The following is a 16471-nucleotide window of genomic DNA, read 5'->3' as shown; positions in this document are numbered from 1 at the left end:
ATTGAATGTTTTTTTTTTCAGTATTATATCCTACAGAATGGCCCTTGGTCTTTATAAGAAAAAAAACATAAATGATTTTTTTCCTAGTAGGCCAGTAAGCGAGGATAAAAATAGGGTATTACCTCCGAATTCTTGACACCCGCACCGATTGACGTGAAATTTTAACAGTGAATAGAGACATGGTACAAAGAATACAAGGTATGATCGATAGCGGCTCCAATTTCGTTCAGTTCGCGCATACCACCTGTGACGTCACTAGGAAAATAATGAATAAATATAAAATAAAGAAAGTTGACAGGAGATCTGCATTTTTGAGGTTATGGTTAAGAATTGTTTATTTTTAAGACTTTTTAGTTCGTTTAATTTAATAATTACTAAAACCAGCAGTTCCAAAAATATATTTAAAAATAATTATCTATTAACATGGATTTGGACGATAATAATAGGTAAGAATACTAAATTTATTTCTATATTCGGTATAAAATTGTTTATTAGGTTTTTAGTTTGCGATGTTTATGGTAAATAATTTTCATGTTCATTGCCTCTGAATTCACATGAGGACAGAGATGAGGATATCTATGGAAAAGTAACCACAAGAGGAATTGTTACATCATTTAAAATATGTTGGGAAGTTGAAGTTTCCCATCAAAAAGTAGAAAATGCCAATGCAGATGAATGTATTGTAATTCTGATAGAAGTAATTCCAAAGGGTGAAGTTTATTATAATTAGTGGAAGTAATTAGTGACCTGTGCTTCTTTTTATATGTAGATGTTTCAGGTTTTGAGAATAAATCGGTTGAACGAAACCCAAAATTTAGAGGAAGTATTTGCATACTCAGAATATGCCCATCAAGGATTATATAGCTCAAATTTCCTTAATGGTAGGCAATTATTCAATGCGAATTAACTTTTTAAGTGACTGAAATATTAAATAGTTTATTTACAATATGGTATATCACTAAAAATATATTACTTTTAGGTACAATTAGGGCCCGATACATTTCAAAAAGTAGAATATTATTTTATATTAAATGAGGTATTGTACCAACAATCAATTTATATTAATACCGGAGATTAAAAAATAACAGAATAAATAGTTCTTTTTTTTATACTACAAAAATAAACTATAGAATACAACAGTATTTAAAAAATAAATAAAAAGTTATGTCCCGGCCGAGATTCGAACTCCGGTCTCTCGCTTCCTAGCCCGACTCCTTACGCACTGCTCCACAGTAACTTGCTTAGCGATAATTCAATGACGGTATATAAACAAAAAAACAGGTTTATAACAATATCTTGACGATTTGAACTGGCGCGCGGAGAGTGCTGACCAATAGCGCCTGTTATCACCTGTGACGTAGCGACCAACCTGCGCAATATCATATCTTGTATTCTTTGTACCATGGAATAGAGATATATGTAAGAAACAAAAGTTACATAGTAGCGATGTGTGCTTTCACCCGGGGGGTGAGTGCCACCCCTTCCCCAAGTAGCATTTGGACGTCATCTAACATCTATTCGCTACCAAGAATACATAAAAACCTAACCAAACTACCTAATTACAAATGGATTCATAATCACTCCTCGAATAGAACTATAAGTGCCTATCTAATTTCATATTATAATAATTCTGAATCATTAATCCAGACATTAGTTTTGTCAACGGAAGTCACTTTTTTGATATATCTGATTAAAATACTCCGGAAAACAACGAGCGCCTTCAAAAATAGGTAGATTTATGAAATAAAAATATCTATAAAAAGTAACTCGCAAAATATTTTTTTTTTTTCTAGCTGGTTTAATCATAAAACTGTACTGTGGTTCCCCCAAACTCAACCTTATCAATATTATTCTACTAGAAATCGGAATGTGAATATAAATTTTAAAACAAACAACGATTTTAAAATGGCTGACAATCGGATACCTGTTAAGAATGGCGGATTTCTGTGTCCGACTTAATATGAACTACCAATATACCAATTCCGACCGGGTCTCCAACATTAGTCGTCTCACACGACCGAAGTCATCAAACCGGACGACCGGCAATCGTATTATGACGTATATAATTCCAACGTACGCCACGTAACCTCACTTTGCGTATCAGTGATTTGTGGATTTGTGCAACTATATTTTAGTTTTTGTTTTCTCTTTAAAACAATGGGCAGCCACTTTTTTAAGATAGTATATACAAAATTTAAAAGAATTCGAACCAGTACCTCACATGTGGGAGGAGAATGGGGTCTGCTGATTTCCTAAGCTAAAAAATGAAATTAAGATGCACCAGTGTAATGCAGCATCTCTTCCGGATAAAAAGCATTCGTGGGCGGAGGGAAGACATCACTACTACTATTATTATTTTGCAAAAGCCTCGACCTCTTTCTGTAAAATGTAGATGAATGTCTAAATGCCTTTTTATTAAGTTTGTTTACAAAAACTTTTTATTAGGTTATGTTCATGATGTTTATTAGGCCGCAAATGCTACTTAATGGGTTGTATTTACGGACGTAAAGAGAGATACGTAAATTAGGTTAAAAATATGAACATAAAATACAACAAAATATAATTGGACGTTACTTTAGGGGTTATCAGTGAGACGTATCCTATTCGGACAACGGGTAGACGTCGGGCTAGTTCACGTATAGGTACGTCGTGCAAGCCAACGTTGGAACGACGTTGGGAAATTAATAAAAATGGTACGTTGTTATTAGGAAAGCGACGTCACCAGTCGTATCACCAGCACCCGACCTAAATTTGCACAAAGTCTGATGTCGCTTCAGGTCAGATTTAGTTCGAAGTCAGATATATGCTACTTGGGTCTCGGGGGTGAAAAATAAATCACCCATTTTAATTACAAAAATCAATAAAGGGATGAATTCTAAGCAAAAAATGTTCTATATATATAACATTTTTCCACAAAATTAATATTTTCCGAGTTATTTAGGATTGAAAATGTTGATTTTTCATCTAAAACTGCATATTTTTCTGCAATTTATATAAATAACTCGAAAATCTTGCGTTTTATCGCAAAACCCATATAAAGCAAAAATGAAGCTTTTGGAATAACGAATCGACTCATTTTTTGTTGTTTACCGTAGGTGTAATAATAGCCGAGTTATCACTCTTTAAACTTGATTCTTTATTTTTCGAAAACTAAATTGCAACCTTTTACCGTAAAGTAATGGCGAAAGAACACATTTTTCGAAGAAAATGAATATCTTCTTCTTCTTCTTCTTTCTCAGCCTGGTTCCATCCAGTGTTGGATATAGGCCTCTTCTAGGTTTTTCCATGCTTCGCGATCTCTAGCCAATCTTATCCATTGTCTTCCCGCCACTGCCCTGACGTCATCGACCCCTCTCTTGTTTGGTCGGCCCATACTCCTGGTTGTTTCCCTAGGTCTCCATAGGATTACTTTTTGGGGCCATCGGTCTGAATCCTGTCTTGCCACATGTCCTATCCATTGCCACTTCAGACTTGCCACTCTTTTAACGACATCTATTAATTTTGTTTTTTGACGTATGTGGGTATTCCGTATTTTTTTCTCTAATATTGACTCCCAACATGATTCTTTCCATGGCTCTTTGTGCTACTCGTATTTGTTCTGCTGTTTTTCGAGTAATTGACATAGTCTCTAAGCCATACGTAAGCACAGGTAGAATGCAGCTGTCGTAAGCTTTTTTCTTTAGGTTCATGGGCACCTTTTTATCCTTGAAAATATTGCTCATATTTCCAAATGCTACCCATGCCAAATGGATCCTGCGTTTGATCTCCGTATTTTGGTTTTCCTTGCCCAGCTTGATTTTATGACCTAAATATATATATAATGGTCTACGTTTTCAATAATAACGTTGTCAACGGTAATGTTATGGATATTGTTGCTCATTATCTTGGTCTTTTTCAAATTCATTTTAAAGCCAATTTTCTGGGATTGGTCATTTAGCTCATTTAGCATGGTGTTTAGTTCTTGAATGTCGGTGCTCAGCAAGACAATATCGTCTGCGAACCTCAGATGGCTAAGGTGTACCCCATCGATGTTTAGACCTCTATTTTCCCATTCTAATTTCTTGAAGACATTTTCCAGTGCCAGTGTAAATAACTTGGGAGAGATGGTATCTCCTTGTCTCACGCCCTTGCCGAGTAGTATTTTTTCTGTTTTGAGGTCATCATCTAATTTAACTTGGAAGGTTGCACTATCATAGATATTTTTAATAATGGAATAATATCTGGAATCAATTCTCGCGTCCTCCATTGCAGCTAGAAATGACCAGGTTTCGATGCTGTCAAAGGCTTTTTGGTAGTCTACAAAGGCCAAATGTAGAGGTATATTGTATTCTGTTGTTTTTTCAATGACTGTTTTAATTGTTTGTAGATGATCGATGGTACTAAAACCTTTTCGAAAGCCTGCCTGTTCTATTGGCTGATAGGAATCTAGTTTCGTAGACAGTCGGTTGTTGATAATCCTAGTGAAGAGCTTGTATAGATGCGAGAGAAGGCTTATTGGTCTATAATTCTCTATATTTGTAAAATCTCCTTTTTTGTATAATAGCACAACTTCTGCGTTTTTCCATGCGTCCGGGATTCTACCCTCCATCAGACATTTATTTAACAATACTTCCACGGCATCCACTAATGGTTTTCCGCCCATCTTCAGCATTTCAGGTGTAATACGATCTTCTCCTGGGCTTTTGCCATTTTTTATTTGTTGAAGTGCGTATTTAATTTCTGTGATTGATATTTCTGGCATATCTTCTGATCCTACGTTTGTGATGTGTTTCTGTACTCTATCTTTGTTTGGTATAACAGACTGATAAAGTTGTTCGTGAATATAACCGAAAAATGAATATAACCGTTTTTAAAGTGCTCGAAAAGACCTTTTAAAGGTCTTTTCAAGTTCGTAGCTCAAAAATTCGCGGAGTTATGAACAAAATAAAATGGTCACCTCATTTTACAACAAAATATATGACTGAAATCATAAAAACAAAAATTATTGAAACTTTATAATAAATAAAAAAATAATATAATAATAAAAATAATAATAATAAATATCTATTTATCAATTTAAATGTCGACCGATTTTTCAACTAATTTCGTGTGAATCCATTAGACCGCTAAACGCAGGAATTTATTTTAAAATTTATGTATAAGTGACAAAAATTCGCTGTTCGAATACATATCATTCTCAAAATCTAGTGCAGAACTAGGTTCTTCTGATATAGAGACTATATCTTCATTCCCGAGAATCTATAATCGTTGTCAGAAAACGAAATATTTTTTTTTGAAACGGTTGTATGTTTCCAAGTTCCTACCGACATTTTTATCTGCAGTAAGTACTTTACACTTTGACATTAGATAATACATACAGTCTGTCCGTTCTGTAGCTACGGGGTATCCGTGAGAGGGGAAACGATATTCTCTCGATGTTTTTCGTAAAAAATTAGAGGACGCGTCCCATCAATAAAAATTCGACAAATTTGCAAGTAGCCAATCAAATGAGTGGGCGGAGCGATTTGCGGTGACGTACTCGTCAAGTCGACGTATAAAATATATTGCTGTTTATTTAAATGTTTTTTGTCCGCATTCCTTTCATAGACCCAGATCCAGCAGACGCACTTTACTAATTTAATTCTCGACTTAAGACTATTTCCGAACAATAATGTATTGTTTTATTAGGAGTAAAAATTATACTTTTTTTGACGATGCTCTACAGGGTGGGCCAAATTCGACGCTTTTAAATGGAAACACCCTTTTCTATAGCAGATAGACGAAAACTAATATCGGTGTCTGGAGCTCAATTTTTATCAAAAACATGATGGTGAAAACCGCACATCAATATCTGTTACCGTTTCGGAGTTACGGGGTGTTTTTCAAAAATGTGCATTTTTAACAAATCGCTGTAACTTTTTTGCTATGGAAAATTTTGTATTTCTATGAAAACATTTCCAAAGCACCTTTTTACGTAGAATTTAATGGTTTAAGTATAATTTTGTTTAAGTATATTTTGTTATAATTCCCTTCGAAATAGAGAATTTTTAAAAGTTCGCCTCTTTTAACTAGTAGGCTTTGAACCCCTTATTGATGATATGCCCTTAATGGAACTCGAAAACATATTTTTTCCAGCAAGACGACGCACCGCCTCTGAACGCTGAAGTTATCAGACAGTTTTTGTAGCCAATTTCAAAAATAATTGAATAGCTAACCAAGATCCCAGCCGTTGGCCGTCGAGACCGCCTGACTTAATGCCCATGGATCTAATCCTATGGATATATTTGCGGAAGAATAAAGGTTCCTTATTCTTCCGTATAATCTAGACAAGAATTAGAAATACTTAGCAGTTATGAGAGGTTATCTTTCACCCCCAATGAGTTAATGAATTCCGCGAGAAATGTTCAAAAACTGCCCCGTCTGTCCATAACAGAAGACGATTGATATGTCGAACACCTGTAGCAAAATCTTATGTCTTGGTTTGCTATTTATTTTTATTGTTATTAGATATAGTTTAAATGTCTTGATGTTGGTTAAATATATTTTAAATTGTTATAAAATCATGCATCTCTCACAGCAAATATTATTTTCGTTTTAATTGATGCTCACAGCTAGATTTTTTTGCATTACAGCCTGTGCCGTTCGAAGTCTACTTATTTAAAGCGGGCGAATTTTTATATACTCTATATCTCGAAGAGGAATCGAGCAAAATATCAAGTGTGTATATTTTTGGAAAGGTAATTTTAAATTCTTTTCAATAAATTAAAAATATACAGGGTGTTCCATATAAAAAATCAAATTTTCTGTTGATAATTCTTAAATTATTAAATTTTAGAAAATTATACTTAAACCATTAAATTCTACGAAAAAAAGGTGCTTTGGAAATGTTTTCATAAAAATACAAAATTTTCCATAGCAAAAAAGTTACAGCGATTTGTTAAAAATGCATATTTTTGAAAAACACCCCGTAACTCCGAAACGGTAACAGATATCGATATGCGGTTTTCATCATCATATTTTTGACAAAAATTGAGCTCAGACACCGATATTAGTTTTTATCTATCTCCTACAGAAAAGGGTGTTTCCATTTAAAAGCGTCGAATTTGACCCACCCTGTACAGTACATCTGCTGGATCTGTGTCTATGAAAGGAATGCGGACAAAAAACATTTAAATAAACAGCAATATATTTTATACGTCGATTTGACGAGTGCGTCACAGCAAATCGCTCCGCCCTCTCATTTTAATGGCTACTTGCAAATTTGTTGAATTTTTATTGATGGGACGCGTCGTCTATTTTTTTACGAAAAACATCGAGAGAATATCGTTTCCCCTCTCACGGATACCCCGTAGCTACAGAACGGACAGACGTACTGTACCTTTGAAGGACCATCGTAAAGCTATTCCGATGTTACAGGGAGGCACAACAAATACATTTTTACTCCGAACAGAACATACTATTTCTTTTAAAACATTACAAATAATTTTTTAATCAATTTCAAACATTGCAAATAAGTGTTATGAACAGTAATCGAGCAACAATTTGTACACTCGTTGAATTTGACACTTAATATCAGTTTAATAATATATTTTTGTACTTTTTTGCTTAGAACAGTGCTTTACTTTTACGCCTAGGCGTTAAAATGACAAAATTTAATATCTTTGAGATGTTTTAAAAAAAATCTTTTGATCTGAAGCGAGCGACTTTTTTTTGAGGAATATATTGGTGACCGATGTGGAGTTGTAGAATTGTTAATGTTATCGGTATCAGGCAGAGTTATAAAGATTTAGCCATTTTGGATAAGACTTTAATTGGAAATAAGTCCTAGTCATTTGGAAATCCGATTTAAAAATAAAAAAAAATAAAAAATAAAATCAAAAAAGTCTGATTTAAATCAAAATTTTAAAAAAATCATGATTTTTTCCAACCCTGAAACAAACTGCTCCGTTTATCCATTAGAGGGTATCAAACTTGAAAAAAAAACATTTCTTCTGATATTTTAAGAACCGTAATTCCGATTTCGATGAGATTTTGGATGTCTATGTTTTGCTAAGTGCTTTAACATTTGAAGACTACACGGGAAAAACGGACTAAGTCCAAAAAAATGGAAATTGAGATAACACTGCCATCTTATGCCCATCAAGTGTCGGTACCAAAATAGGAATAATGTAACACTGAAATAATGATCTAAGCCCACTAAAATCAGCGATTAAAATATTAATACTTTGGAAAAGCGATCTAAGTCCACGTGAATTCACGGAAGACCAATCCAAGTCCATATTTCATGTTTGCAAACATATCAACGCATACAACACGAATAAAAATAGCTATATATTCAGCGCCACAACAACTTTATGCTAACCTAATTCTTTTGCCCAAACTCAAGTATGAGCAATTACAATCTTTGAAAAAGTTCGTAGATGAATCTCTGCAAAAGACTACTACTCAAATTTGCCTTGAGCGTCAAACAACGCTCATCTAAACGATGTGATATGGTGAGTAATATCAGTTAAACTATATTGCATTTATTTCTGCCTAAGAAAAGAAGTCTGATTATGTCTATTGTGTCACTAGTTTTAAATTTAAAGAAATTAAATTCTGGAAATGGTTCTAGTGGAACCATAAGGGAACTGTCTAGTAGTGTAGTTTCATTTTATCGGAAACAAATCGCCATTCCTAAGTAAAAAATAATCTAATGCTAATAATATTAATTAAAAAATAATAATAAAAATAAGAAATAAACTCGGAAATAAATAAAAAAATATTAAGAAAACAGAATAACAATATTAATAATAAAATATATGTTTCTCTTTATTCCAGCACGAGTAATCCTCAGAGTAACCACATACAGAATTATTCCATATGGACTTGGATCACTTTTCCAAGCGAATACGAGTTTTATTTTATCTAACAAATTTGCTACAAATTATTTTTATTTGTTTTGTCTGTTAATCAGTTAATGTCTATACATATAGCTATTGATAAAAACTTCTTCCGATTCGCTACATTTTATTATTTCTTTTCCTTTAGTCTTTAAAGTTTCTAAATCATTTACCGCAAAAGTAAGAAAATGCGTTTTTCCCCTGTAGTCTTCATTTGACTTTCACGAAAATCAAGAAAAATTACGGGAAGGATGAAAACCACCCCTACCCCTACATGAATTATAGTATATTTTCTATTTCAACCAACCATTGATCCTTCTACTATTTGCTACATTTTTTGTCTCTTGTAAAAAACGCCACCGCGCATGCTTTTTGGGGAAAAAATTTCGAAACTTTCTTTTTTTTGCCAATTTTGGACATAATTTTGAACTGTTTTTGATTTGTTTCAAACGCTCTAAAAGTGTGGATGCTGTTGGGAACATTTAGAGTGCATATTCAAGTATTTTCATGTGTAACACAATTGGTGTTCAGACTAGAAAACTGATTAAATATCTGATAAAGAACACAAACACAGTTTTTGTGACCACGCCATAAGGTATTTTTTCCAAATACAGATATTACTCATACAAAAACAACCAATATGTAGAGACATGTTATAAATAACATTAAAAATTTAAGCAAGATAAAATGCCATCAAGTAAAACAAACAATTATCATTATTATTTCTGAAATTCCAACTTCATAAAAACAGAAAACTTTTTGTTAAGGTTTTTCTTTCTTACAATAAAGATTATTTTACAAACTCTTGCTTTTTCAGAATGTCAGTAATGTTTTAAAATATGTAAAAAAATCAAAATATCCTAAAACCAACCCTGATCGGGATGTTTTCATTAAAAAAAGGAAAAACACACATTTGACATATTCTAAAAATATTTCCCTTCTGACGTATTTTCGAGCATCTCATAGTGTTCCATTATTGTTTATTTGTCTGAATAAATCAAATATGACAGTAAATTTAGAAAACAAACTTTATTTCGGCTTGTGCGGTCTTGTGACTCTGTGTGTCTATTAAATTAGCAGAAAACTGTGTGGGAATCAAATAAGTAACTCACTTGAACTCTCCTTAATTTTTCTTCTAACGCATTGAAGGCTAATTGTAAGGCTTGATGTTCGTCCCGTAGAGCATCATTCAAGTGTCTCAGTTCTTTGTTGGCTTGAGTTAACATGCCCACCTCTGCTTCGAGGCTTGCTATTTTTGATTGACATTCTTCTAAGCTAAAAAACAATACAATACACACTCTCCTTTAAGTTTCCTTTAACATTACACTAACCTATGTTCTTTAGCAACTAAAACCCTATCTCTATCTAGTAACTTGGCATTTAAATCTATAATCTGTTGGGCATTTTCCCCTTTGCGCTTATGTAGCTCGGCGAGTTCTTCGGTTTGACTAAGGAGTTTCTGTTTTAGGTGTTGGATTTCTTCGTGCAGTCTGGTTTCTGAAACTAACAGTATTATTTACGTTTCTTTTTCAATTAAAATATATACCTGTGGCACTGCTGTTTCCACTGATACCTTCCACCTTCAGCTTCTCGTTTTGTATGGACAGTTGTAGATTTTCGTATCGCAGCGAGTTAGCATTTTCAAAGACCTTATTATCTAAGAGAAAAAAATATATTCGTAAGAAATGGGAGTTAATAAATAACAAAGGAATTAAATAAAACATTTATTATACAGCAATGACAATATGTTAGAACAATTTTCGGAGCCATACGTTGTGCTATAAGATCCTGAAAACATTCAATTTCTCGTTTATCTCTTGTTTGTAACTGAAACAAAATTGTCTTTCGCCACTCTCCCGTTTCCATATTTCCCGAAACTTTTCATTAACCTAACCACGAACGACAACACCGATTCGCGCATAAAACCGTTCCGTGAATTAATCTAAAACCGCGTTATCTCGATTAAACATTAAACATTTATTATGCAAATTTTTTTAAACTTTCCAAAAAATAACCAATATTTTGAATGTTATTGACACTGACATAAATCAGATGATTGTCTACAGTCTGAAGTTATCCATAAATCATTTGTCAATTTCAAATTGGTGTATGATTAGTTGCCTAACATTATGTCATCCAAAGATTTCATCATATAAGATTTTAGAATTAAAAAATTGGAGAATTATATATTTTTCTTGTAGACTATATCAAGTATGGTATGTTTATATATAATATAATTCATTTGTTAATAGATTTATATCATATTCAACAGTTTATCTCAAAAAATCATAAACTACTTTCTCCAGAAGAACTGACTTCTGACTTCTATAAATATATTACCTACAATTCCTTATAAAGAATATTATGGAGATTTGTAGCAAATAATTTGTTATACTTTGTTAGTATTGTTAAATAATTCTTTATTTTAAGTTCGTTTTTAAATAAAACACTTAATTATTAATACTTTCTTGAACTAGTATGACTAGTATATTTGGTTGCCTGACAGTGCTTTGTATAACATTTAAAAAATTAAATTGTATATCGTTATTTTTAAATAAATAAAACAATATCTGTAATAAATACAAATTGCAATAGAATTTAGAATTATTGTAAATCAAATAATTGTATTCTATTTGTATTGGCCAGCATGAATTATATTGCAATAATTGATAAAATTTAACTAGAAGTAGGCAGTTTGATTTTGCGCAGAACGGGCGGTTGCGAAATAATAGAAAGTAAATTTTTCTAGTTCTCGAAATGTGGCCGAAAGAGTGACCGACAACGATGGCCAGTCCGTGAGAGTTGGGCAATTTAGAAAAACGGTACGGAAAGGGGCAATCCCGAAATGGTTTTGGGGACGTTGTCTGGTAGTTCCAGTGATTGACAGTTCATGAACGCAGTCGCCTGACCTCGAACGTCAGCTGGTGGCGGCGGACAGAGTGACTTTTCTGGGCAGAAATGGCGGCGCTATGCCCAGGTGTTCAGTATGGTTTGTCTTCGCAACAAAATTTTGGTGAAAATAAACAAGTAATTTTTGTGAAATTGACGGATTCCGCTCTACGTGCAATAGAAGATTATGTGAAAAATCAGGTGAGTCCGTTTTCCTTTGTTTTACCGTATCGATTTTAGGTAATACAATCTGTTGCCTTTCAGAGATAATAGTCGCCATATTTAGATGACTTATTAACCTATTATGCTTGATTTTCGAGATTGTATCGCGATTTTACTCGGTTTCGATAACCTTTTCGAATATTCCTTTACAGTGAAATCGAATAAACGTCTTTTAGTATGTGTGTAATAGTCGAAATTCGGCCCCCTCGCCACGTCAACATATTGCAAGGGTTTCCTCGATTTCCCGGAGATTTTCCGTCGATATTTTCGTGTAGAGTTATCGGTGAAGGTCCCCCGCATGCACCGAGAAAAAATCGCGAAAATCGGACAAAGGACAAAGCCAATATCGCCCGATAATTATGTGTTACCAAACAAGGATATGAAAGCATAGATTCCACGAATAAAGAAAACTTTCGTATTGCCACTTTTAATTGACGAATTTAGCATAGAAAAACGAGACCGTATAGAGCAATAAAAAGACAGATATTTTACGCTATCGCACCGATACAGTTTCGTAAATAATATATAATCTGACCCACACTTGACACCTACTTGTGGAAATAGAAACCAAAACAGGATCCTCTGATTATTTGTCGATAGTTCCGATCATTTTTCATCGCAATTCATATATTTTTCTGTTTGTCTTTTAATTTGAACGGTGTCTAAATTAATTTGGAACACTTTCTAGCGAGGAAAATTGTAAAGAATTCCAGTTAAAAATAACATTTCCATCGCTAATTATCATAATAGAGGTTTCTGACGATTCTGGCACCAAATTCATCAAGTTTTATAGCATTCAAATTATTTTTATTCACGTTAGGATAATAAGTATGTTATTTGGAGGTGCAAAACGGTAACAGGATGCTGCTCGATCATTTTAGACGATCCCCAAGTGTTAAAATGCTACTTTAAACGGCTCGAAGTCGACAAAAAAAACGAAAACGTATATACCCTATTGGAAATTGGCAAAAATCATTGAATTTGAAAGTTCTTAGCAGCAAGCAATTCGCTTTCAAGGACGTCGTGCTATCGAGCAGTTAGTACCACGAAATCGAGGCGCGTTGCCAAGTTTCCGTACCGACTTACGTACATGCCAGTGATGTTTATTCGAAAAATCGTAATTTTTTTGACATTACCGACCTCTTTGTGGTCCGCAAATAAACAGAAAAACACTATACATTTTATTGTATTACTTTAATCATAATGGGAAAGCAGCGAAGGCAACGCCAACAGTCAAATTAATGTAATTCGAATACTGGGATCTTCCTCTTTTAGAAATATTTAAACAGTTTCTGTACTCTTCGAAAATTTGTTAGGTACCTACATCTTTAAAAATAATCTAAAATGTCAATATTCCATGGGTATGTTGATCAATAAGGTCTAAATTATAAGAAGATGCATTTTCTACGAAAATTTGAAGAGATAGTTAAAAATAGTATAATACAATTTGATAGACAGTTAAATTGTGCATCTGATTCTTGTAAAATATACAGGGTTTCCAATTTAAATTAAACAAGTTATGGCCGTTTAAAGCTAGTAATTATTTAAAATAAATTTTTAGACACTCTATATAAGTTATTATTGTTTTTATTATATATAAAATTTAGTAATTAGAAAAACTTCAGTACAATATTAGGTTTTGAAAACTTAAATACGCCTTGAGAAATGAAGCATTAAAATTGTTACTTATTTTCACAAAAACGTAAATATTTCAGAAACGGTAAGATTAAAGTGGGGTAAACCTTAATTAAATTTACCTTTATTTTAATCGTAGAAATTAAAAATGTTATAATATACAGGGTGTTCCATTAAAAAAAAACAACTTTGATATTTTTTATTAATTTGGGACACTCTGTACCTGTTGAAAATAATTGTAAATTGTAGGTTTAGTAGTCCTCTAACGATCTCTTCACTCAAAATTTCTAAAAATCTAATCGTGTGGCTACAATACTCCGTGACACATGATTTAATTGTGGCATTAATAAGCAACTTTGAAAAATCTAACATTTTTTATTAATTTTATATAAAAAATAGTCCGTCTATACAAAGAAAAATACAAATTTCAAGTACACTCCCATATCAGATCTGAGATAAATTTACTAAAAAAAAATAATATTATATTAAAGCAATATTTTTAATACTTATAACTGAAGATTGATAATTTAATAGGTATCGGTTATTTCACAAGCTCTACAAGGTTTAAAATTATATAGACAGAAAATTCCAAAGAAGCCAGTGATACCAAAACAAAAACATAATTTTCAGATGCAAAGAAAATTGTGGAAAATTAATTTTTGCTGCTATTTTTAAATGGAGCATTCTGAAGCCAATATTTCTACAGCCAGGTTATGATTAAACTTGAAATTATATGAGAAATATTTATAATTATTTATGAGCAGACCAAAAAAACATCATCAATTTCTAAACACATAAGTACAAAAGAAAAAGAAAAACACTGACCAAAGTTATCTTTTTACATTTTTATCTTTAAACCTCATTGTGTATTGTTTGAATATTTTTTAATTGGCGTTAAATAAATAAAATACTCGAGCAAATAATAATAAAGTGTTTATTCATTAAAAAAATGTTTTTTTCTTATTGATTGTTATATAGTGAAGGATCTGGCAACGCTGGAAAATATTGTTGTAAACAGATATAGTTCATATAGCCCGTAGACAATATCTGGGAAATATCATATCCTTACCTTATTGAATGGGATTTTTTGTTACGTCATCAGAGTTAATATTACGAATTTTCAATGTCGACCATTTTTGAACAAAACGCATGCCAGAAAAATTGTCCTAGGCATATCTTAAATAACACTCGATCAAATTCAAGTTATCTTAAGGTTTTTCCAACATATACTCAAGTATAATTACCAATTCATTAAATTATTTACAGTATTGTTTATTCTTGTTTATAGGAGAATCATTTATTGAAGTATAATTAAAGTAACGTAGGTACATGATGTTTTAAAAGTGCAACAGTCGTCAAAAAAACCATCAAAATATCGTCTTCTGATCGATTGTTGACCCCAGTGTAAGAGTAAAAAAATGCAGGTGCTGTGAGAGACACACAAGCATAAACGGTTGCTTGCGAAACAGTTGCAAGACACGGATGCATTTTATGCATTTCTTTTAAATATATTTTTATAAATTTAAAGATTTGGGCCTAGCTGTATTAGTAATATACCGGTTGCGTCTCAAACGTGGCTCACCCCTATAACTTTTTTATAGATTTGGTATGTTAGTATATAAGACATAAAATTAGGATTTATTTCTACGTTACCACGTTTATTTTATCGTTATGAACCCCATGTTACAATTTCAAATAAACCATATATGTGAGAATGTCTAAAGTTGACATATGATATGTCATTCTATTCAGAGTGTCATTTTCTATCGAGTAAAGTAGAAATATACTGAGGTCTCATTTAAAAATCAAAAGTTGTAGTTATTTTCGGTGAAACAGGAAGTGACCAAAAACAATGAGGAAAATGCATGTTTTTAAATAATGGTTTTAAAAAATAGTTCATATAAGTAATTACAAATTGAACAAAAAAAAATCGTTGATATCGGTTAAGAAATGCCTCTAATATAAAATAATTAAATATTGTTAATTTAAATGGCCGGGCAAACGCTGTCTACCGCGCCTTGCCGCTGTGACGTCACCCGCCGTTCTTCTGGTTGTGTGGAGCCAGACCCGTGTTTATTTTACACAGTTTGCTTTTAAACGCTGTTGAATCCGAGTCAAAATTTTAGTTATTTGGGTTAATTAATACATAATTAGTAATTAGTGATATTTATAAATAGTAATGGATGAGCGAAAACAGAAAAAAATGGTCCAAGGCCATGAGAAGAGATGAAAAGAAAAACGTTAAATTATCCTCTATTTTTACGATTTATTGTTGTGAAGATCATTTTGATGTAAGTTCATATATCATTCATATATCGTATATTGTCTTACATAGGTATATGAAATTTGAATGTACAGGGTTCTTCATTATATTTTGACACCCCCATACAGTCTTAACTGCAAGTTTTAGAAGAAAACATTAAATAAAAAAGTTGCATGGTTTTTCATATGCTCTCTTTTAAAATTAATTCTAGATATACTGGGTGTCTCAAAAAAGGTGGTCCAGAAAATTGTAGGTATTTTTCGCTTTTCAACTGTCAATATTTCGTAAACATTTGAAGATAGGTATAGGATATTATACATGAAATATATCTAGAATATCTAGAAATTTCCGAAGAATCCAAAAATATATAGGGTGTTTCACTTAAAAACGTAACTTAATTTTGGCGTTTGCTTATGGGACACCTTGTATAATATTTTCATTACTGATAAACAATTTATTTCCTATAATTTCTTAAAAAAAAAACAATCTTTAAAAATAACAAAGGTAAGGGGGTGTCAATATATAAAAAAAACTTTCTTTTTCATGCTATGCTCTGGAGTTACTTTTCCACTTACTAAACAAATATTTTTGTCTCTTTTCA

General features: G+C 32.3%; 2 protein-coding genes across 3 annotated transcripts in view; one reads left to right on the top strand and one right to left on the bottom strand.

Moving 5' to 3' along the window:
• LOC115882669 (autophagy-related protein 16-1) overlaps window positions 1-10903 on the bottom strand; it is a 627679-nt gene extending 616776 nt beyond the window's left edge. For both annotated transcript variants that reach the window (XM_030900865.1, XM_030900864.1), the window contains exons 1-4: window positions 10634-10903; window positions 10408-10518; window positions 10193-10358; window positions 9974-10136 (exon numbers count right to left, since the gene is read on the bottom strand). In XM_030900865.1, coding sequence (XP_030756725.1) covers window positions 9974-10136; window positions 10193-10358; window positions 10408-10518; window positions 10634-10727 — 534 coding nt within the window. In that variant the 5' untranslated portion in view covers window positions 10728-10903. The remainder of the gene's footprint in view (window positions 1-9973; window positions 10137-10192; window positions 10359-10407; window positions 10519-10633) is intronic.
• Window positions 10904-11579: 676 nt separating this feature from the next.
• Window positions 11580-16471, top strand: part of LOC115882902 (RNA polymerase II elongation factor Ell) — an 81253-nt gene continuing 76361 nt past the window's right edge. The window contains exon 1 of the mRNA XM_030901163.1: window positions 11580-11951. Within this exon, the coding sequence (XP_030757023.1) occupies window positions 11820-11951 (132 nt within the window). The 5' untranslated portion in view covers window positions 11580-11819. The remainder of the gene's footprint in view (window positions 11952-16471) is intronic.

Source organism: Sitophilus oryzae, unplaced genomic scaffold, assembly GCF_002938485.1.
Source record: "Sitophilus oryzae breed Bouriz unplaced genomic scaffold, Soryzae_2.0 scaffold_179_pilon_pilon, whole genome shotgun sequence".
NCBI lineage: Eukaryota > Metazoa > Arthropoda > Insecta > Coleoptera > Curculionidae > Sitophilus > Sitophilus oryzae.
Note: the sequence above shows the minus strand (reverse complement) of the source record. Positions and strands in the feature narration are given on the sequence as shown.